The sequence below is a fragment of the Danio rerio genome, chromosome 12 (assembly GCF_049306965.1).
Source record: "Danio rerio strain Tuebingen ecotype United States chromosome 12, GRCz12tu, whole genome shotgun sequence".
In the NCBI taxonomy this organism is placed as follows: domain Eukaryota; kingdom Metazoa; phylum Chordata; class Actinopteri; order Cypriniformes; family Danionidae; genus Danio; species Danio rerio.
The window spans coordinates 32,680,779-32,705,909 of NC_133187.1; the positions used below are offsets into that span (position 1 = coordinate 32,680,779).

The window sequence follows — 25,131 nt, forward strand, 5'->3', positions numbered from 1 at the left end:
TGTAAACTATTAGTAACAACATTGGCTGTGATGCATTGTTCGATTTTAATTTTTTCTTATTGACTGTTGGTGGCTGTTTTTGCCCCATTGACTTCCATTATAACCACATTTGGTGCATAAATACACAGTCCATGTTTTTGTTTACTCCATGTAGTTCTGAGAGCTAAGATGCATATTTTGATTTTCTCTGACACATCAAGGTAAGTGCGCAAAGATCACTCACACAATCAGATTTATGCCAACTTTAAAAAAAAAAACATTATCTGATGCAATTTTACAGCAGTTTAATTCAATAGATGTTTTCATCCCAAGGGTAGTAAATTCTCCCAGAGTGTATCGTTTTTTAAATTCAAAACATTTTCTCAGAATATGTGTCAAAATAAGCTTTGTCACCAGAAATCAGAAATCACCCCAATTAGGACTCAAAATCACCCCAGAGAGCATGAAAACACCCTCAACAATACATAAGGGTTAAAGTAATATATGCCTCATCTTTTTTATTTCTACTTAATTCATTTTTTTTTCACCATAATTAATGGAGGTGCTAAGCAAAACTTGACATGCCATTGCACAAAATGTAACTGAAAGTAAAAAAAATAATCAATTTCATTGATCGTAAGAAAGCTTACTACTTTTAAACAGCCAATTTTTACTTTATGATTTATTTTTGAAAAGATCCCTTTAGCTACAATTGAGTTTAAAAATTCTATATTCTGTTATCATTTACTCTGTACTTGTTTCAAAAAACGTTGTCTGTCTTTCTTCTGGTAAACACAAAAGAAAATATTTTAAAGGAAGTTGTAAATATTGACTTCCACAGTAGCCTATTTGTTTAAGCTACTAGTCAATGGTTACAACTTCCTTCAAGTCATCTCCTTTTGTGTTCAACAGAATTAAAAAAAAAACTCATAGTGGTTTGTAAACAGTTGAGGATGGGTTAATAGTGATTAATATTTGTTTTAGGTGAGCTATATAGCAATATTTCTTTAATGACCCCAGAATCTGCACTGCATCATTCACAATATACAAGACATTTAACGATTCAGTCCAGACAAGGGGCTGTTATAGGAGAATTGATGGAGGCAGAACTGGGTCACCAACTCTCCAAAGTCCTAAGAAAACTATGCAAAATATCAGCATTGAGAATAGTCCATTGTCTACGACCTGCTGCTGGAATGTCGTTGACCGGTCAGTCAGGGATGAAGATACCGCCCTCTAGTGCTCGAGAAAAAAATTCAAACACATGTGGAGTATAAAACAACGTTGGCCATTGTGGTCGAGATACCAATTAAATACCTCATAATGCACATTCTGACTCTTACTGGAATGATATAAATGCTCGAGTTGTTATATAAACGAAACCGTATTTTTCCCGCTGTTTGCGTAAATGAGGTAAACGGTGAAATCATGCGAGCGTAAATACGTTTGTGAATTGACGGCACTGAACGTAATATAATTGGTTGCGTACGCTCGTTGCGTATCGACGTGGATAAACGTCAACATGGCTGAACCCATGCGAGCAGCTGTTGAGAGTTGATGTGGCATCGAAGAACAGCAGTGGCAGTGAACTTGAGCTAAATTATTCATATTTATTGCACAGATTAAGGTATGTATAATTATATTTACACAATATTGCATTACACGTTCACTTTTATTAAAAATATAACGCTAACGTTACCTCATGTATCTTTCTTTCTTGCATCATCCGCCGTGTCTCTAAAGAAAGTTAATTGAGTACGCTAATAAGACGTGTTGTTAGTGTTTGTAATGTGTGTTTGTATACATTTTGTGTGTTTGTTAATAAAATAATTAGGAATAATTATTAAGAACCTCGTATTTTGTTAAATATTACTGTAGACGGCACGCAAATCTTAAGAAGTCTAAACATCTCCGTAAGAAATCAAATAAAAATGGCAAGTGAAGTAATAAAATCACATAAACGCTCCTTAATAACACTTTCTGTTATGAAAGGTTTTTAAAGAATGAACTTCACTTCGAATCTGAATTGAATGTAGGTCACGTGTGTTTAAGCTTTTAAGTTTATGAATAAAATTTCACATAAGTTGTCACATAACTTAGTTTATTTAACTTATATGAGGAATTTGCTTGAATTGTCAAATTAACGGAGTGGATTTGGTTATTTTATATGTGTAAATATCTGATGATTTCTGTTTCATTTACATTACAGATCAGATCACCATGTCTCTCCAGAGGATGTTCTCCTGTTCGCGGCTTTTAGCAAGACCAAATGCTCTGCAAACATTCAGGCGAGCAGCTTCACAAGGCAAAAGTATGTAGTTGCGTACCAAGTTTCTCATACCTCTTGAAAGAAACACATATAGGTATTAAAAGATATTGTGTTGCAAAACTGATTCTTTTGTACCAGTGTAGAATATATTCTAGTTAATAACTGACAGATGTTAATGTAGAAATAATAGACATACAAGTAGTTGATTTCATTGACAATGCTTGACCTTAATTTTCAGCACGTCTGTATCTCTCATTCACTGGGTCGCTGCTCTTTTTTGAGTTCTGTCCTGTCAGCGTTTGGCTGTCTCTGTCTCTGCTGATGTGGCAACCTTTACTATGTTATTTTCATTCATAAAGAATGCAGCGGGGCTTTGGTGGGCACTTTACAAGCTTGTAGCGGTGAATGGCTTGAACCATGTTTCTTTTTACTTGATTGATTGCATTGACCTTTATGTCAGATAAAAAAAAAAGTATGACTGCATTTGGTAATTGTTAATGTTGTCTGATGTCAGCCATTGTTGTGCTTTGCATGGATCATTAGTAAAAAGCTAAGGAGAGCTTTAAAAGATACTAATCAACATTTAAACTAATTTAACAACCAATAAGCAACATTTCAGAGTTAAACGTTGTCACTGTAGTAATGGCATTATGTTGATGCTTTAAGTTTAGATTACAGTACTTAATAACACTCTCAAATATTATCTTTTTAGTCTTAAAGTTTAAAAATATGTACATTTTGACTGCACACTTAGTAGTGCCATTTTAAACAACGTAGTTTAGCTTTTAGATACATTAAAGATATGCATTAAAATGGGTTGTAGTTTGGTTTTATCTCTCCTTAACATGATGCTAATCTGCGCTGATTGGTCTGATGACCCAGTCTGTTGTGATTTGTCGACTGCATTCAGCATAAGACAGAGAGAAATGCCCACCATGGCGTAACAAGATTGTTGAAGTTCTGAATCTCTGAAGTCTGAATGCAGATTGTATGTGTGAGCCCAACGCAGGAGTGAATTAGAGCAATGCAGTTTAACACCAGCATATTGCTCTATTCTTAACCATGAGTAAAAACAGTGACATTCATGTGTATAGGAACAGCTGAAGGTGGCCATAGCAACAACAAATGGGAGGGGATCTTGAGCTCAAATGCAATTAAATCCGTAAACAAAGCAAAATGTGTCGCGTTTTTAGCGTGGTTTTAGATGTTGTTATTATGAGAATATAAAGTTAACCAAAAACAGTACAAGCCACATGGAGCGGTTACAAAGTAATAAAACAATTAAATGCTTAATTTGCAAACTAGAGAAAACAAGGAGGCAACCAGTTTCACTTACTTGCACTTGTGAAATGCAGGATGAAATGGATCCATGAACTGTGTTTTGTAAAGTTCATGTCAAACTCTGACAATGTCCCATATTTCAATAGTCTGTTCTGATCCTTCCTTTTAAAAAACGGTTGATGAATCCCTCGTTGTAAGCCTGTAGATTGCTGAGGCTCTTGTCAGAAAAATGAGGGGAACGCAGCACAAGGCTGAGGTTTTTATATTATTATATAAATAATAAATAATTATTATATAATTATTATTATAAATAAATAAATAAATAATATATAACATTTTAATAATATAAATATTATAAATAATACATTAAATAATATTTATTATTAGAATAATATTAATATAAAATAATATTGAAAGATTGTTAAAAAAAAATAAAAAATCTTCAACTTAATGTTATTTGCCACAATATTGAAAATAGCCAGAAAACTGGCAAATAGCATTAAGCTGAATATTTTTCACATTATGGACTACAATAACATTCTATTTAATGTCCAAATAAATGAGCATTAATGTAATGCGTTTTTTAATCATTTTTATACATTTCCTATGAATTGTTATACATTTTTTTTTATTCATTTTTAATTATGAAATGTGTACAATAGACTTCATTTTGACTTAAGATTCTGGCTTGTTGATTTTTTTCATGTAGTCACACAAGAAAGCAGTGTGTTTGAGGTTTTCCTTAAAGGGCCATGAAACCCCCTCGTTTCAGCAGGGTGTTTTCACACCTCTTCTTTGGAAAAAGTCTGAAAAGTGGGGGTGTCCAGCTCTGTTTAGGGGGGAGTGTCGGAGGAACTAAAGTGGGAGGGTGTGGGAGTGTCTATTTGGGCACGCGCGAGTTTCAGTCAAAATACACAGGAGAAAGGGATGGTGTTTAACCTACATGGACATCTGTAGTCGAATTATTTGCCAAATTATTAAATGTTGGACTTTAACTGCAGTCTGGCTCTTTCATTCAGGGAATTCATTCATGCCCCTCGCGACACACGAGATATTTGATTCGAGGATCTGCTCTAAGCGTGTATTTTTCATGCAATGTTTGATACCGCACGGCGAATGACAGAAAAAAAACTCAGCATTTCCCGGAAACTTAGATGCACACGGCAGGTAGCGTCCGAAAGCCGCGTGTGTTATTCCGGTCACAAAATGCGGTGCTAACATGTTTGCACTCAATGCAATAGTTAACTTATTTGATACGAACAAACTGAATATACAAAGAGCACTGGTCGCTCACTTACCAAATCTGTAGAGACAGGACAATCACCAGCAACTAGAGCCGCGTCTATTCTACAATTGTGCCTTCAATTACTGTAACTCAAATGTTGTCTATTAGCTATTCAGAAACTTCCAAAATCTTGAAACCATCATTTGAGCTTTTTCAGAGGCATAATAATCTTATTGTATGTAAACTTGGCTTTCAAGAAAAGTTATAACAATTTCTCAAAAAAATATCTCTCATTTTGCTAATAAGCATAACAGAAACAAATTTTATAATACTAACTTGCCCAAAAGAGAAAAAGTTTAGTCACATTAACCTCTGACTTTTTTCTAAATGGTTATGTGCCTTTTTATACAGTGTATGTAAACGTCCGGTTTCACCTGTATATACAGTATAATAAATACAAATATTACAGCAACGGTGATGTGCCAGCACAATCCGTTGACCAGCATATGGTTAATTTTTTTGTTTATATTTACATTTTAGCAGTTACTATAACAATAAAGGAACTTTTGCCACAGATTCAGTGATATTCATCTTGAGCATACACTTTACATTTCCTGTTTTCTTTTCTTGTCTCTTGCCATTTCCCCTCATATACACCCTCTCCTCACTGCATCACTGATGATTGCAAGTACAATCAGTGGACATTAACACACTCCATCAATGCACTCATGGCTTTCCTGCATGGCATGGCTCCTCACTGGGTCCTTTTCCTGGCTCTCTCTCCCATGCAGATCCCTCTTCCTCCCCATTTCACACAGTCCATGCTGTGCGTCAGTGGAGTAACGTGCCTTTTTTTACAGTGCCGCTGGCACGGGCGCATGGTAAGTCATTCGCTCACCGGAGCGAGCTGCGCCAGGCCAAGAGAATCGTCGTCAAGTTGGGAAGTGCTGTCGTAACCCGAGGTGATGAGTGTGGCCTCGCTTTGGGCCGACTCGCTTCAATCGTAGAGCAGGTAAAGATTAGCGGAGGGCAAGAATTTGCAAAAGAAAAGTCTTGATGCTTTGAATAATATTAGCATCCCTTTTTAAATTTTTCACACATTTTGATGCTTGTGTTGATTTTTGTTTTGAGGTGGCCATGCTTCAGAATCAGGGTAGGGAAATGATGATCGTGACCAGTGGCGCTGTGGCATTTGGAAAACAAAGGCTGAGGCATGAAATACTTCTCTCACAGAGTGTCAGACAAGCCCTGCATTCAGGCCAGAATCAGCTCAAAGACATGGTGAGACCTACTGTACAAACCCGTTAACAGAATTTTTGGTCAAAATGGAAAATGTAACAAAAATGTAATAATTTATACAACTTTACAGTCAAAGTAAACAAAATATGCTTACCCTCACATTTTTTATTTTTTATTTTAGAAAAATATTATTGCATTCAGCCAAAATGTTAAAGTTTAAAAAGTGATTTTATGATGATTGCAGAAAATGCACACATGATCTTTTACTTTAATCCAAACTCTCTGAAGAGGTTTTTGTGATTTTTACATTAACAATTATGAAATTAGTTAATGCAGTAACTAGCAATGTGTAATAGCTGTTTATGTATGAATTTGTGTTCTCATTAGTTTCTTTATATGCCACAAGGTCCTGACATAAAACTGATTATTTGCATGTTTATTCATTAATAAAACGACTGTATTAGTGCAGCAGTTCAATTAGATTTTGATAATTGTATATTGTTAAAACATCTAGAGACCACAAAGGAAGTTTCTGTGGTTTCTTCTCTGTAAAGAATAACTTCACACCGGAACTGTGCTAATCTGATGACACTTGACAGCTGACAGATTACTTTCTGTTTTGATGAACACGACTGGTATTTTTACCTCATTGTTTTGTTTCTATTAATCTTGATTTCTCAACTTGTTTTTGGCTGATTTGAACTGAACGTCTGAGCTAGTAGACTCATAAATGTGCAGTCATGCACAAAGATTAACAGTTAAGGTCAGGATTAAACATTAAATGTAGTTTTTGTTTTGAACAGACTCCATTGTAAACCCCAGAATACTAATACACCATGCTTTTTTTTTTCTTTTTTTTTTAATCTTATTGCTACATGAGCACAATCAGAACATTTCAACCATTTTGTGGTGCAAAATAGAAAGAAGGACATACACCATTTAACACCACCAGAGTGTGTAAATGATCTCTGAAATGAATTGTCATTTCTAAATGAACTATGCCTTTAATTTTAGAAGTTATACTGCTGATGCTGGATGTTTCTTTTGGCAGTCATTGCCGGTTCTAGAGGCGAGAGCTTGTGCCGCTGCAGGACAGAGTGGCCTTATGGCTCTGTATGAGGCAATGTTCACTCAGTACAGCACTTGCACGGCCCAGGTAAGCGCATACACACTAATATATGTGCATGGTGACTCCACAAAATACACTTGCTTTTGTTCGTTTTTATTTAATTTTATTTCATGGTCTGTTGAAATTCTTGACACTTATTGGCTAGAAGGTGTGCAGTAAAATCATTCAATGCACAAGCAGATCCAGTTTTTGATCGCAGTTTTAATTGAATTTGTTGTCAAACATTGGTAGTAACCATACCAAATCGCTGAATTGCTGGAGATTCATTTGTGTGCTTCACCAGTGACCTGATAGAGATCAACCAATTTGCTAATATGCTCAAATATATAAAACTGATGTTAATATGAGTTATTAGATATGCCTGTGTCATTTACATGTGCATATACACAATCTCTCACCCTTGCACTTTCTCTCCCTTATTGATTTATTCTAAGTGGGAAGATCTAGCAAATTATAACACATATATTTGAGCTCTGGCTGTGTTTGTAAGTACCAAGATTATTGAGAAACTTGTGTAAAAACAAAAGTGTATTGTATGCAACTACAGTATAAATGTTGTGTATCTTTATGCAAATATTAGGTTTATTGTTAGTTAATGACTATTATTGTGAAACATTTAGAAAGAATAGTTACTTTACTAAAACTCAAAATAATTTTATAAAATACCATTTTTTTTTTTTAATAATGCTGAATTATTTATGCTTTTTCACACAAAATGCCCTTCAATGCTTATCTGAGACACTGCAAATATGCATTACATATCATTCATTATATTAAAACGCTGTTAAAAGTAATATTTATTGTTAAAACAGTGGATCATAAAAATGATAATTTGTTATACCTAAAACTGCTTAGTTACAACATTAAGCCAGGCTTTGAAAGCTGCATTGAAATGATGTTTATAATGGATAGATCTCAAGACTACATTGATCATTACATTGATTACATGTCAGTTACTCAATATTACTTATGACCGAAACACATACAGAGATTGAGATGGTATACAACACACTTAATCTAATAAGTATTGAATATTAGTAAATGTAATAATAAATAACTGTTATACATTATAATAAGCAATATGCATAGATTGTTAAAGGATATTCTTTAAATGAACACTTTTTTGGAAATAGGTTAATTTTACAAGTCTCCTAGAATTAAATTGTTAAATTTTACCATTTTCAAATCCATTCCAGCTCTGGCGGGTTGGGGAACACTTTTAGCTTAGCATAAAACATTGAATCAGATTAGACTATAAGAATCTTGTTTAAAAAAAAATAATAATTTATTATTATTTTTTTTTAAAATGCATAACAATCAAGGGACTTCCATGGCTTAATTGATTATGCAGTGCTGTTACATAGCTGGGGACTATTTTCAGATGCAAAGTAATATCATTGCACCTGTTGCAGCCATGTTACTGCAACAAAGTCCCTTAATTCTAAAGTCAGAATGAGAGTGTTTTTTTCTAGAAATCATTTTGACCTAAAAAAAAAGCCAACTTTTATGTGGTCTTGGTACATGATATAACTACATAATTCAGGAAAATGTATAGGAAAATATATAGGACATTTATATAGGAAATATCAAAAATCCTTTTTAAAGTTTTGAGAAACATTCTAGTGGTCTGATTGTAATATGACAACAAACTTAAGAGGTAGGAATGTGCAAAATAATGTATTGACTCTTATACCGCATATATTGATGTTTTGTTTTTGTTTATTTGCATCAGATCCTGGTAACAAACCTAGACTTCCACGACGAACAGAAAAGACGAAACTTGAATAGCACTCTGTACGAGCTGCTGCGAATGAACATCGTTCCCATCATCAACACCAACGATGCCGTGGTGCCTCCCCCAGAACCCAACAGCGACCTACAGGGGGTAAATGTGGGTACAGAGCACAATGAATGGGGAGAGAGAATCTGCCCAGCAGCCTTGCCACCATCTTCTTCCTTCTGGAACTGCATGCTGGGAGGGGCCTTTACTGATGCATGCTGGGAGACAGAGAAATACAGAGGCTTGATCTTTATCTTCTGCACTATTGCAGCCTGAGGGGTTTTTCTCCATTCCTTTAGAAACTGGAAGGAATCTAAAATTACCTCATTCACATTATTCTTCCTTACTCTCTGGGCTCATCTATGCTTGCTCTATCATGCACTTGCTGCGGCTTCAAATGTGGTTCTTGTGGAATTCTTCTTTTTCATACACTAGATAGTCACTGTTCATCACAACTATTTTTATGTTGGTAGTTTAGAGGGAAGTGCTTAGTGCTTATGCAGAATGATGTATATATAGAGATGATGTCCTGCTTTGGGGGTGTCAGAAGACAAGGGTAACTGTCTGTAGCTTGCTCTTTTGAGACTGCGTTCATGCTCTGTATTTCTTTTTTTTTTTTATACCGTAGGTTATCAGCATTAAGGATAATGACAGTCTTGCTGCAAGGCTTGCTGTGGAAATGAGGGCAGATCTCCTTATTGCTCTCTCTGATGTAGAGGGTAAGATTTCAGATTTAATGCATTTATCAGTACCGTATTAGTCAGTGTATGATGTGTCGACTTTATCTGTATATATTGCATATTTACATTTTGGTGCATCGGTAAAGTTTGTTTAGAAATAAAAATATAATAAAATATAAAGAAAAATATTATATAAGTGAGCAATATCACAAGTAGTAGTGTGATATCACTGTTCTGTAACAATTTGTTCATCTGTAGTTTGAAACATACGCTGAAAAAATGCAGTTTTTATCCCCTAAGGACTTATGCGATCTCTGTCACCATCTTGTGGTGGAACCTCAATTGTCTTTTCTCTGCTCAGTATGACAGGCTGGCCACCAATGCGCTGAATCTCTGAAATTCTAAATATTTAAAATAGGCACTGTCTTTCAAAATAAACTGCATAGTTGCAATATAACCCATTACGTTCTCACCTAAACCTCAAAAGTACATTATGTTGTACAACACCTGCAATATTTGTCAAACTGTTGTCCTCTGCATGTCACTCGTGTGGGCAGAGTAATATACAAGGTTGTAAGAGTGCTGATATTACTTGGATATCTCATGGCTATCAGCCAATCAAATTCAAGAACCAGACAGAACTGTTGTACAAATATTTATATACAATGTCTTTTCAAAATATGTTGTGTATATAAATAAATAATTTTGAATTTTTAGTGTTAAAAAAACAAATCTGTTGTAACACTATAAATTTTATTATAAAATTTATGTATTATAAAATACTACAAAAAAGATTATTGATTTAAAAATTATTTTTAATAAAGTTATAGTTAATATGCAAATAGGCTTCCCACTTACATAAAAAAAAATTGCTTATTTCACTGCTTTTTATGTAGTTGCAATTGATGCTAGCTCATTACATGCCAAGAAATAATGCCAGACTTTTCATTTTGGAATGACATCATGAACCATTTTACTCTGTTTTCTCTTGATCCTCTCTCCAGGCCTTTATGACAGTCCACCAGGGTCAGATGATGCCAAGCTTTTGGACACATTTTACCCTGGAGACCAGCAATCAATAACCTATGGCACAAAGTCTAGGGTCGGCATCGGAGGAATGGAAGCCAAGGTATTATTAACGGCTAACTGAGTCACTCATCATACTTCTTCCTATAGCTAATAATTCAATTCATATTTATTTCTATAGAGCTTTTACAATGTTGATTGTCAAAGCAGCTTAACATAGAAGTTGTAATAAATTGAAACTACTTCACTCCAGTTTTCAGAGTTGAAGTTCAGTTTCAACAAAGTGAAACTAACAGTCTGTGTAACTAACCTTTAGGTAAAAGCTGCTCTCTGGGCTCTCCAAGGAGGAACGTCTGTGGTCATTGCTAACGGTACACACCCCAAAGTCACAGGTCATGTGATCACTGATATTGTTGAGGGCAAGAAAGTGGGAACCTTCTTCTCAGAGGTCAAGCCAGCAGGTGAGTGTGCAGTGATGAATCAGGTTTCCTCCGGTGACTCCTTTATGCTTGTCTGCGAAAAAAAAACTACTTTTCTTCATGCACAGGCCCCACGGTGGAGCAGCAGACAGAAATGGCTCGCTCTGCTGGCAGGACTCTTGCTTCCCTTGAACCAGAGCAGGTTAGCTATAATATTAAACATTCATTTTTAATGACTCGTACTGAATCATACTGTGTGTAATCGTATAAAGGGATTTTTATCGGGATATACATTTGCTGCTCATGGATTCACCCTCAGGCCATGCAAGGTCCAGGTGCCTTTTTTTTTGTCCTGTAAAAGATATTTATTTATTTATTTTTAAAGCTGAAATTGTGGTCCTTGGCATTTCATAAAATTTTAAAGTCTATTGCTACTTCATATTTCAAAAAACACAGAAGCCTTGTAGAAGTTTTATGTACCATCAATTATTGATTTATGAAGTTAATATTTTTATTATTTAACGTTTTTATCTATATTGATCCCGCCATGATATAGCCTTAAGTTGCAGATGCAACAGTAAACAAACAAACAAACAAACAAACAAACGTAATTCAGTCTAAACAATTAGTATCTGTAGCTATGTTTCCATCTAAAAATGCAAATTAAATTTGTGCAAAACTGGAATATCGCATAAAAGACATGCGGATAAAGCAGCATTTCCATCCAATGCGTCAAAGAGAACAAAATCATCACTTCCTGATTAACTAGCACCAAATATCAACAGTAAAAACGAAATTAGCTGCAGCAGGAGAAGCTGCATCAATCTTTTCTTTATTTAACAAATTAGCTGTGCCCCAGAAGACAATGCCGACATGCAATGAACGGGTGGTTTACTATTCTGGAGGTAATTAATAATATAATAAATATACACTAATTACAAACTATTTACAGAACAAGCATTGACAAGCATATGACAATCTAAAAATCTATGTCAACAGGCAAAAAGATCAAACAAGCCAGTAGCACAAATAAAACAAACACAAAACAAACGATATTCACAAATTTCAATAGTCACAAACTTTAACACATACAAAAACTTTGCACTATCCAACATACAAACATTTCAAAGAACAAAGCAAGTGAGCAAAACAAGATGGGCACCAAGGAAGTTCTGTCATGACTTTTTTAAAAATACTTTAGGCCAATCAGGAGCAAGAAATCAGTCGGAAGTGGCCAATCAGAGGTTTTCAAGGCAGAGCAGAGAGAGAGATTAGACATGGCAACCATAGGGTTGTAACAATCTCTGTCTAAAAATAGTAAAAAAATAAAAATTTGTCGTCTACATCTCTATCTAATCATTCTGTTGTCTACAGAGAAGTGACATCATCTGTGCATTGGCTGACCTTCTCACAGAGAGGAAAGAAGAAATCCTGTCTGCCAACAAGAAGGACATGGAGAACGCTGTCAACACGGGTAACCAGAAATGACTGCTACTTTCCAAACCATATGCAATGAGATTTCTTTTCCCCTTATTAAAGTGGCATATTGCAAAGTATCCTTTTTGTGTGATGTTACAGGTCGCCTGTCTCCAGCTATGCTGAAGCGGCTTAGTTTGTCATCGTCTAAGCTGAACAGTCTGTCCATCGGTCTGCGTCAGATCGCGGTGTCCTCTCAGGACAGTGTTGGCAGGGTTTTGCGCAGGACTCGTGTTGCAAACAACCTGGAGCTGGAGCAGATCACTGTGCCCATAGGAGTACTGCTGGTCATCTTTGAGTCACGGCCAGACTGCCTGCCTCAGGTCAGCACAAAATGCACAACTGTACATAAATGGATAAATTGTGTTTGTTTTATATTCTTGCGTTTGCTTGTGTTTTTCTTTTTTTGAGTATGTTAACCACTTTAAAAAAAAAAAATTAGTCTCATTTTACAAGACACTTAGAATGAAATAGTTGAGTTACCATTTTTGAATCCATTGTTAGGGTCTGACAGGAACGCTTAGCTTAGCATAGATCATTGAATTGGATTAGACCATTAGCCTCTCTCTCAAAAATGACCAAATAATTTATTAATTTATTTCTTATTTCAAGATTGCATATTTTACAGATGGAAAATAAATTTTCTATTTTCTAGGTCAATACAACTAGGAACTTAAGCGAGATGTTAATTGTCACATCCAATTTATGCTTAGCTAAGTGCTCCTGGAGACTTGGTGATTGGCTGAATATATATATATATATATATATATATATATATATATATATATATATATATATATATATATATATATATATATATATATATATATATATATATATATATATATATATATAAATATATATATAAATATATATATATATATATATATATATATATATATATATATATATATATATATATATATATAAATATATATATATAAATTGTAAAACTTTTTTTGTTAAACTCTAGGTGAGTTGAAAAAGGAGCCTATTTTCAAAACAAGTGGAGTGTTTATTTAATGGGTTGGTCAGTAGTGGGAGGCCTGCTGTTAACTGAACCTGAAAACTGTAGGATTTCAAACTTGCTGTACAGTAAACAACTTTGAATCAACCTCTGCTTAATGACACCTTTTTGTTGACCTCAACAGGTTTCTGCATTAGCCATTGCCAGTGGAAATGCTCTTTTGCTGAAAGGTGGCAAAGAGGCGGCCAACACCAATCGCATCCTGCATGAGCTTGCACAGGAAGCCCTGTCTATACATGGAGTCAAAGATGCCATCCAACTGGTAAATGAAACGCGTCTGCATTTGCATATCTATATTGCTATGAAAAAATACTCAGTTTCTCTGAATTTATTACGTAAATGTTTGAGTAAAATGCTCTGTGTAAAATGTTGTTTTTGGCCCAATCCCAATTCTACCCCTTAGCCCTTCCCCTCGTTTTGCGCGTTCCTGTGAAAAGGTGTCCCAATTCTCTTTAGCTTGAAGGCGTAGGGCTAAGAGTAAGGGGTAGATAACCCTTTGAACTGAGATACTCAAATACTCAGGACCATACTCAACCAAGGGGTAAGAAAATTTCCTGGGAATACACCAGCCACAACGGCAGGATAGCTGCACCTGGAAGTAAGGAGATCCACAAATTAGTATTTATTTATTTATTTTTTTGGTCATTATTACAAATTTTTGCAACAATCAAGCTTATGTTTTAATACATTCATAATGGCTTTCGTGTTTTACAGTCATGCTTAAAAATAAATAAATAAATAAATAAAAATAAAAAAACACTAAAATGAAAACCGCTAAATTTCTCTATCTATAATCCACAATAATAACTCCTGTACAGCAGTCCCACAATATTGACACTCGATGACACTTGAATACCTTGTCAGAAAAGTCCAGTGACTGGGAATGAGCTTTTTACACAGTCTGCTTTAATGTTGTTTTTGGTGTGTTTACATGAATGAATATGGCCACAGTGTAAATGCGCCGTATAGCTACGATCTTATTGCCACATTATATTGGTATTATAGCATGATATATGCCTTCAGTGATTTTCTGAAGATAAATACCAAAAAATAACGCAACTGGAATAACTACAGCAGTCGCGATCGTCTGATTTCATATGAAGCTAGAGCTTGTGAAGACATGATGACGTGTGCAGGTGCTGTAGCGCTGTCCCATTTCTTAGGGGTAAATTTTGAAGCCCTTCTCCATGGCCCTTAAAACAGAGTGTGAAGTAGAAGGGGTAGTGGTACAAAAATATAATTGAGATTGGACCTTTTTCTATAAAGCTCCGATAACATTTCTTCCCAATTTTAAACACAAATATTGTGTATTAGAGTTTTTTTCTTTTAAGAAAATGACAATTGGTCAAAATAACAGAAAACATTTGTATTTGTTTTATGAATACCTGTACAATATAGAAGTCATTTTAAAATCCTGTTGTTTTCCCACATACTGTCGCGTGCTCTTATATCAGCTGCTTCTTAGAGTCACAAAAATCAGACTTAAGACAAAAAATCAGACAAGCTTAGGTGATCGTGCATTCGCAGTGGCTGCCTCTAATTTATGGAATGCTCTACCTCTTTACATTAGGCTGGCCCCTTCGCTGTCTGTTTAAATCACATCTCAAAATCTACCTTTTTTCCTTGGCCGTAGACACCTGATCTCATATTTGTTGGATAGTGTATATGTATGGCTTACGTGTGCAGTTGTTATTGTTTTAAATGTATACTATGTGCTATGTGTGGCTTTTATTATTTTTACAATATGTTATAGATGTTATGAATAAGGTTATAATTTTATTTTTACTGTTCAGCACTTTGGTCTGCTGCTCGGTGCTTGTAAAGTGCTTTAAAAATGGTTGAATGAATAACTAGGATTATTCCACCATTTTGATAATTTCTTAATTTTTTTCTGAAGTAAAAAGTTTTGTGGATGTGAATGTGAAGTGTCATGGCAAGGGTGAATTTTTTTTTTTTTTTTTTTCAGCATAATTGCTCTTTTATTCAGCATTATATGATCCTTCAGTAATCATTTTAATATGCTGAATTGAAGAAACGTTTCTTATTGGTATAAATGTTTAAAACTTGCACTGCTTAAATATTTTTGTGCAAACTCAAATACTTTTAGGTTTCTTGATGAATAGTAGATTAAAAATGTTTGAAATGAACAACTTTTGTTACTTAAATGTCTTTACTTAAGTTAAAGTAAAAGTACTTTATTAGTAAAACAGTGTTTCTATGCATGTCTACAAATGTAAAACCTGAAGTCATTGAACAGTGTTGATATGTGGCAGGTGAGCACTCGTGAAGAGGTGGAGGATCTGTGTCGTCTGGAGAAGATGATTGATCTGATCATTCCCCGTGGCTCCTCGCAGCTGGTCAGAGATATTCAGCGAGCAGCTAAAGGCATCCCTGTGCTTGGCCACAGTGAGGGGATCTGCCATGTCTATGTTGACCACGAGGCCAGTATTGACAAAGCCATCAAAATCAGTAAGACATTTACTGTTTTTTTTTTTTTTTTTTTTTTGTCTTTTTTTTTTTTCTACACTTCCCATTAGCTATCGAGTTTTTTTGATTCTAATGCTTTTACAATTTTGTCAACTTTATTTTGATTGACGGTCTTAAATTCTTTTATAATATTGAAATAATGTTGTCGTACTGAATCAATATTGTATTTTTTTGGTATCATGTTAGTCAGAAATTGCAACATTATGACAACAGCAGTTCTCATTTCATGATGGTTGTTTTCTCTCTCTAGTCCGAGACTCTAAATGTGACTACCCTGCTGCCTGCAACGCAATGGAAACTCTGTTGGTGCATCGAGATCTTCTCAGAACTCCAGTATTTGATCAAATCATTGATATGCTGAGAACAGAACAAGTAAGACCCCATATAATTGTATACATATGTCATTCATTCTTAAAGGGACAGTCACTCAAGCATGAAAATTCTTATTATTTAATCATCCTCCTTGTTTCAAACCTGTTGCCTTTAATTAGGTTTGTGCTTAAAGGAATGTAACCAAGTCTGTCTTTGACTATTTCTGTAGAAGGCTGTTTCCTCTTCAGGGTAATAAAAACTAAAAAAGTAATGCAAATATATGCAAGTGTTTAAAGGTTCAGGACACCCTGGAGAACTTTTTTTTTTTATATTAACAGATTTGTGTGTGTTGAGCATCAGTTAAGACAATGTTAGCACCTGTCAGCTTTAATTGTGGGGAAAACTGGATAATTTTGAGCTTTTGTCAGCTAATTTCAGCTTCCGGGTTTAAAATAATTTTTGGGGAGGGATCAAATTCGGCGACGTAGCGCAGTACTGCAAGTGCAATGATGACGCGTCGGTTTCTCATTATTATTCATAGCGGAGTTTTCTTATCCTATGAGAAGAGCCGGCTGCTTAATTATTCATCAGACCTGCCAGACCTGCCAGTGTCAAGCCCGAGCTGTGAGACACGGATGGACCCACGGCACAAAGTATTTAGCCGTTCATGAAGGCTCATATGCGTTTGTTTCCATGATCCACGGGGTTTGTTGCATGCTTTTTCCCCGTGATCCTGTCAGGGCCGATCATACAGCAAAGCTGTGTGTGTGCTGCTAGCATTTTTGTCGGGAGAGCAGCACGAGAATTAGAGAATGGCGGACGCTGTCTTTTATCAGGAGTTCGTTCTCATTCAGACACATCACTGTGCTGCTGTGTTTGCCTAAATCCTCCAGATTACCAGCAGGACTAATAGTTAAAATAGACAGGTCAGGAGACCTGCTGCACTGAGTCTGCTGGATACGGGGATTAAGGGAGAAGTCCTCATTTATAGGGTTTACATGAACACACTTATCTTTATAATGATATAAATTCTGGTTATGTGTATATGAAATTACGAATAACAAATGTAGCAGGGCATTAAATGACTGTTCGTTTCTTTGCATTTTAACTTTGTAAACTATAAACTCATGCGTCTCCTCACGGTTTGTCTCATTTTGTGAGCTAACTGACAACAACAGTTGTTTGCTCACGTTCTCCCCTGCTGGCCACGCCCACTCCTTCCCGATGCTCACGGAGCTCCACGTCCATTAATCATGCATCTTTTGAAAAAATTCTTTGGGGGTGTCATGGCCCTTTAAAATGATACAACTTTTTAAAGGTTTAATTCCCACCTAGGCAACAAGCAGATGTAGTTTTTGGGGAAAAAAGCTAAATATTTTCAGATATTATTAGCATTTAATATAACTTAAAAAAATATAACATTTTAAAAAGGAAATTGTAATATATTACAATATTGCATATTTATTGGTGCTAACAAAATATAGTAATGTTTTAAACTGCTGCTTAATACATATATATATATAAAAAAAGTGTAATTTCACTTAGAATTAATTAAACTTAAGAAACCCCAAAATTCTAAACATTTATGTCTCGGACCTGTTTTTCTTTCCCAAAACAGGCTTTTATTTGCTTATTGCAAAATGATATTCTACACTTGTATTTATGATTTTTAAAATCATTGTTAATTTTAAATCTTCTAGGTCAAGATTCACGCTGGCCCTAAGTTTGCATCCTATCTAACCTTTAGTCCATCAGAAGTGAAGTCTTTGCGTACAGAGTATGGAGATCTGGAGTGCTGTATCGAGGTGGTGGACAGCATGCAGGAGGCTATAGATCACATCCATAAATATGGCAGCTCACACACTGATGTTATCGTCACTGAGAACGGTAAAGCTCAACGAGATCGTTGCATGTCATGAATCTAGATACATTAGTGTGTCGATTTCATAGTTACGAGCTTATAAGCTTTCATAGGTGTTTATTTTAAAGCTGATGTTAACTGCTATTTATGTAAATTGTTTTAAGGCAAGATGCAAATATTTTTGTAGGTGAACGGTAACAACAATTACCCCATTCTACCCCAGTTGATTAATTACCTTAAGAATTGCAAACTTTTTTGAATTACAAGTGTTTAAAATGGTTTAAATCTGCAGATGACCCATCAATTAATTAAATATGTGCTAATTTGACAATTTACTTTACTAATACACAGTGCTCATCATAAATGAGTATATGCCATTTTAAAAATGAATATTTGTTTAATGTTTTATTTATTTTATCCATTTCTCAGTGAATATAGGAAATATATTTTCTTATATTTGAACAAACGAGATTTATTTAAAGGGTAAGTTTCTTGAAATAATATTTTAATCTCCGAACATTTTTAGAAATAGAAGGATAATGCATTTAAATTCATTGCAAATTCATTTGAAAAACAGAAAAAAAATAAATTATCAACAAAAATCTATATTCTACATTATTTGTTTCTCTTCATTTTTTTTTTTATTTTTTTTTTTCTCTTGCATAAATTTGGGATACTAGTTTTTGGATCGTAACCGTAAGTTATTTCATGAGACTAGCTCAAGATTTAGCTTCACTACTGACTAATCTAATGCATATACACAAATATAATATTGTAAAGCATCCTATAGAGAATATTAATATGAGAGATGTGTAAGGGGTGTACTTGTATATGCTGAGCACTGAATATATTAGAATCAAAGGTTATATGAATTTGGATCATCTGTTTTGTTGCTCCCTAATTAAATACTGTTTGGTTGCTGTTTTTGTTATTTATATTTTTTAATTCTTTAATTGATATTTACTCCCAATAGAAGCCGAAGTCTCAACACTGACAGCTGCTCTTGATTTTAATAAGAACTTCAATTGCAGTGCTGTAGTGCCATCTAGTGGAAAGATTGTGATGATACTTCTGAACATGAATTGACAGAAAGCAATGCATTATTGAAGTATTTCTCCATACTCTGTAGAGAACACAGCTGAGCAGTTCCTCCAGCAGTTGGACAGTGCCTGTGTCTTCTGGAATGCCAGCTCACGGTTTGCTGATGGATATCGGTTTGGCCTAGGTAATTGTCTTTTTCATCAGCCTCTACACACATTAAATAAATTTTGAAATGTTAATTTTTTATCCAATGATAATCCTGTGGTGTTCCATAGGTGCGGAGGTTGGCATCAGCACTGCCCGTATTCATGCCCGTGGTCCTGTGGGGCTGGAAGGGCTTCTCACGACTAAGTGGGTGTTGCGGGGTGAAGGCCACACAGTGGCAGATTTCTCGGAGCATGGCAGCATGACGTATCTGCATGAAAATCTACCGGTGGCACAGCTCCTTCCTGGATACAGAACCACCAGCTAGAGTTGAGAAGTAAATGCTTCTACGCTCAAGGATCAAATGCATATCACCTACTTAAATCCCATTTAAAGACTCCTGTCAGGCAGTGTGTTTGGAAAATCAAATGTGAATGGGCAGTCAAACCGATGTATTTTAAGGGATAGTTCTCCAAAAAAAAAAAAAAGTAATTTATTCTCCCTCAGGCCATTCAAGATGTAGGGGACTTTTTGTTTAGTTGCTGATCAAATAAATTATAATACTAAATGCATTAAAAATACATATAATAAATACAATAAATTATATAATTATTTGAGCTGAAATTGAAAGTGCTAGCAGCCATTGATTTATATTAATCTTCCCATAGTTAAAGACATGCAGGCACAACAAAATTAATACCCATTGTTTCTGATGGTACGTTGAGGTCTAATCCATTTAAAATAATTAGTCTATTCAAGGAACTGAGCATTATTTGCAAAACTTTCATTTATTCACACGATTTTGCAAGCACTCTTGAGCATTTATAATGATGGGCAATGGACAGATGCAAACAAGTTGTTAGCAATGGAAAGAAAGGTCGTGTGAGTACATATGCTGAAACTTGTTGAAAGTTAAACACCTGCACACATCCTTACAATCATTATGACTGTACTCTGGACTATTTTCTGCACCTACTATTTTAATAATGCTCAGATGCATCATTTTGCTTCATCAGATTTAAGTGCATCGTCAGGAGCCACGGGTACTAGTTTAGTTTTGCCTGTGTGTGGTATTTAACTCTGAAAATGCCAACTAATCGTTTAATGTTCTACTAAAGAAAAAAACTCACCTACATTACATATTGAATTTCCTGAGGGTAAAATAGTAGCATTTATTTTTTATTTTTGGAGGTGTTCTATCCCTTTAAGAAGCCTTTAAAGCATAAGTCTCAAACACAATTCCTGGACGGCCACAGCTCTGCACAGTTTTACTCCGACCCTGATTAAACAGCTGATCCCACTAATGAATGTGTTCAAGACTCTTTTTAAACGCCTCGATTATTTGGATCAGCTGAGTTTGATTAGAGTTGGAACAAAACTGTGCAGAGCTACGGCCCTCCAGGAATTGTTTGAGACTTCTGCTTTAAAGGCTTCTGTTTGTCCCGTACTTTAGATTCTCTCAAGGGCCAAAGAGATCACCTCAACTTATTGTTAAATGTGTCTTGTTTTCTTTGTAAATCGGTTGAACCTAGCTACTAAACACAGTTAATGGTACACAGATGGATAAGGGATTTTAGTGCTGGCTATGCTCATGTTGTCATTTTATGATTTGTGCATATTTTCCTTTAAGTATCCAAATGTATCATGATCACGATGAATGCAATGACACTTCCCGACCTCCAGAATTGCCAATGTTATATTTATGTAATATTTAAGAATAAAATGTGGTACAATAATCCTTTACAGTACAATAATCCTTCAAATCATAGCATTAAATAAAATGTGTATTACAAGTATGGCAACATTGTGTACCCAACTTCAGGTTTAGAGAGTAAAGTATTTTTTTCATATGGTATAGTGATCTCAAATAGAATATAACATGAGTACTAACTGAAAAAGGTAACCATAGAAGAAAATAGTCATGTTACCATAGTGTTCAACCTATCCAATTCAACATGGGAAAACTGTATTATTAGCTTAAATCATCTGTATGCTGCTTTTGAAAAGAAAACGAATGGAAAATCAGTTTTCCTGTGCATCACTTCTCTCATTTTGCGTAGTTCTTTAGCTTTTTAATCACAAATACTGTGCAAATCATTTCCCTGCTGTAAAATTCACCCGGGACGGGCACATTTTGTCCTGAACTGCTGCAGAAATCCTCATTATCTGTACTTAAAAGTGCTGTATCGCTTCACTAAATAGTGATGCTCGCAGTGTTCTGAAGATGTTCACAATTTTTGTATGTAGAATAAATGTCTTTTTGTACTTTCAAACAGCTTCTGGATGCATGATTCGATGCACAAAGACCTGAAAGTTTAATTTGTACCTGAAAGATGTTTGGAGAAGCCGACAAGTATCCGGGGCCGTTCTGAACTTGATTAACAATCTTTCGTAAGTGCAGTTCTGTGTTGGAAACATCAAGAGGCTGTTCTGTAGGGATAGAAAGAGACTTGCCAAGCACTAAGTGGGACATGGAAAAGTGAAAACAATACTACAGAGGATTAATTATGTTGCTATTAGGAAAGAAGAGACTGTGAGAAGACTGAAGCTTGCCATGAAAGTGCCAGTGCCTTTTGACTCACAAATTCGTTTTATTCTCCAAAATGTGCGGTTCGCGCTCAATGAGCCTTCATCAGGAACTAAAAAGATCCAGAGATGAAGAGAAACAGAGTCTTATTCATGTGTTATTGTGTTCCAACTTTGCTGCGTAAGATCTATGATCAATGGCTGTTTGGGATGAAAGAGGTTAAAAATGCTCAAATGAGGAGAATGTTACTGCCAAAACAGAAGACGAAAATACAGGTGCTGCTCTATGAAAGGGAAATTATTACTAATGTACAAAGCAAAGGTTATCTTGATTTTCAGAATTTTTTTTGTCCTATTGGCATGCAAGCGTTGACCCCAATACTGTAATTTACTTTGCCAATGCAGTTTTGATGTTAGGACTGCTAAATAATGATTTGGTATTATTAGGGACCGAGCACCGAAACGGTGCGTAGGCCCTATTGGAATTGCTCCGTTTTTTATTATTATTATTATTATTATTATTATTATTATTATTATTAGGGACCGAGCACCGAAACGGTGCGTAGGCCCTATTGGAATTGCTCCGTTTTTTATTATTATTATTATTAGGGACCGAGCACCGAAACGGTGCGTAGGCCCTATTGGAATTGCTCCGTTTTTTATTATTATTATTATTATTATTATTATTATTATTATTATTATTATTATTATTCCGCCCCCAATCGGGGCACTTTTGAGGGTCTAAACATGCCCGAAAACTCACGAAAATTTGCACACACACCAAACGCGGTGTAAATGGCTGGGTTTTAGGGGTTTCGGAAGTGGGCGTGGCAAAATGACTCGACAGCGCCACCTAGAAAATTTAAAAGGACGAGCCCCCGATCCACGAATCACACACATGCACGAAAATTGGCACACACCTCAAACATGCCAAAACATACGAAAAAGTCTCTTGGAGCCATATCTCAAACCCAACAGGAAGTCGGATATTTTTAACTTCCTGCGGCGAAAAAGTGGCATTTTTGCCATTTTCAGGCGTTGTATTTTAACGAACTCCTCCTAGGGATTTTATCCGATCGGCACCAAAATTGGGTTTTGTCATCTAAAGGCCTTGGCGATGTTAAATTGCGAAGCTTAAGAGTTTTCGTCGATGGGCGTGTCCGTAGGGGCCTCGCAAACTTTGACGATTCGCCAGAAAACAGGAAGTCGTTATAACTCAGGCATGCATTATCCGATCTGCTTCAAATTTCACACGTTTGATAAGAGTCCTGACCTGAACACATTTACATGCCCATATCCAGATATAGCTATAGCGCCACCTGCTGGCCACAGGAAATGACATGTTTTACATCGTGACAAACTCCTCCCACAAATTTTTCCGTATCAGCCCCAAATTTGAGTGGTGTCATCTGAAAGCTCTATCGGTGATATATTGTGAAGATCTAGAGTTTTTGCAGAGGGGCGTGTCCGTGGCGGCATGACAAACCTCAACGCTTCGCCATGGAACAGGAAGTCCTCATAACTCAACCACACAAAGTCCGATCTGCCTGAAACTTCACATGGTTGATAGAAGTTCTCCCCTGAACACATCCTCATAACAATAATGAAGTGGGCGTGGCAAAATGGCTCAAGAGCGCCACCTTTAAAATTTAAACGGACGAGCCCCTGATCTACGAATCACGCACATGCACGAAAATTGGCACACACCTCAAACACGCCAAAATATACGAAAAAGTCTCTTGGAGCAATATGTCAAACCCAACAGGAAGTCGGATATTTTTAACTTCCTGCTGCAAATAAGTGGCATTTTTGCCATTTCCAGGCTTTACATCTTAACGAACTCCTCCTAGGGATTTTATCTGATCGACACCAAAATTGGGTTTTGTCATCTAAAGGCCTTGGCGATGTTAAATTGCGAAGCTTTAGAGGTTTTGTCGATGGGCGTGTCCGTGGCGGCCTTGCAAACTTTGATGATTCGCCACAAAACAGGAAGTCGTTATAACTTAGGCATGCATTATCCGATCTGCCTCAAAATTCACATATTTGATAAGAGTCCTGACCTGAACACTTTAACATGCCGATATCCAGGAAAAGTTATAGCGCCACCTGCTGGCCGCAGGAAATGACATGTTTTACAGTGTAACGAACTCCTCTCACAAATTTTATAGTATCAGCACCAAATTTGGGTGGTGTCATCTGAAAGCTCTAGCGATGATATATTGTGAAGATCTAGAGTTTTCGCAGAAAGGCGTGTCCGTTGTGGCATGACAAACCTCAACGCTTCGCCATGGAACAGGAAGTCCTTATAACTCAACCACACAATGTCCGATAAGCCTGAAACTTCACATGCTTGATAAAAGTCATCTCCTAAACACATATACATGCCAATATTGAGTCAGTCATAGCGCCACCTAGTGACGGAAGGAATTTTGGCTTATAACTCAACCACACAATGTCCGATCAGCGTGAAACTTAACATGGTGGATAAAAGTCCTCTCCTGAATACATCCACATAACAATATTGAGTCTGTCATAGCGCCACCTGCTGGCAGAAGGTAGTTTTGCTTACAACTCAGCCCCACAATGTCTAATCTGCCTGAAACTTCACATGGTTGATTAAAATCCTCTTCTAACGACATTAACATACCAACATTAAGACAGTCAAAGCGCCACCTGCTGGCAACAGGAATTTTGGCTTATAACTCAGCCAAACAACGTCCGACCTGCCTGAAAATTCACATGGTTGATAAGATTCCTCTCCTGAACACATCTACATACCAATCTTGAGTCACAGTCATAGCGCCACCTGCTGACAGGAGGAAGTTTGGCATAAATCTGTGATTTTCTCGGCTTCTTTATATATATCGGCTTAAAATATTATTGTTCGCTGTTCTCTATCATCCTGAGGCGACCGGGCGGCGGTGAGCCCGGGTGCGAGGTCCCTATCATCGCTGCTTGCAGCTTTAATTATTATTATTATTATTATTCCGCCCCCTATCGGGGCACTTTTGAGGGTCTAAACATGCCCGAAAACTCATGAAAATTTGCACACAAACCAAACCCGGTGTAAATAGCAGGTTGATATGGGTCTCGGAAGTGGGCGTGGCAAAATGACTCGACAGCGCCACCTAGAAAAATTAAACGGACGAGCCCCCGATCCACGAATCACACACATGCACGAAAATTGGCACACACCTCAAACACGCCAAAACATACGAAAAAGTCTCTTG

General features: G+C 36.1%; 1 protein-coding gene across 4 annotated transcripts; it reads left to right on the forward strand.

Moving 5' to 3' along the window:
• Positions 1 to 1,487: 1,487 nt before the first annotated feature.
• Positions 1,488 to 21,648, forward strand: aldh18a1 (aldehyde dehydrogenase 18 family, member A1). Of its 4 annotated transcripts, none has more exon segments than NM_001083546.3 (18): positions 1,488 to 1,606; positions 2,189 to 2,290; positions 5,615 to 5,766; positions 5,886 to 6,035; positions 7,045 to 7,149; positions 8,855 to 9,013; positions 9,531 to 9,621; positions 10,587 to 10,711; positions 10,925 to 11,069; positions 11,156 to 11,229; positions 12,402 to 12,501; positions 12,606 to 12,826; positions 13,655 to 13,792; positions 15,804 to 15,999; positions 16,268 to 16,389; positions 18,030 to 18,216; positions 19,320 to 19,415; positions 19,507 to 21,648. In NM_001083546.3, coding segments are annotated over 17 exon segments (2,349 nt in total). In that variant the 5' UTR covers positions 1,488 to 1,606; positions 2,189 to 2,199; the 3' UTR covers positions 19,704 to 21,648.
• The last annotated feature ends 3,483 nt before the right edge of the window (positions 21,649 to 25,131 follow it).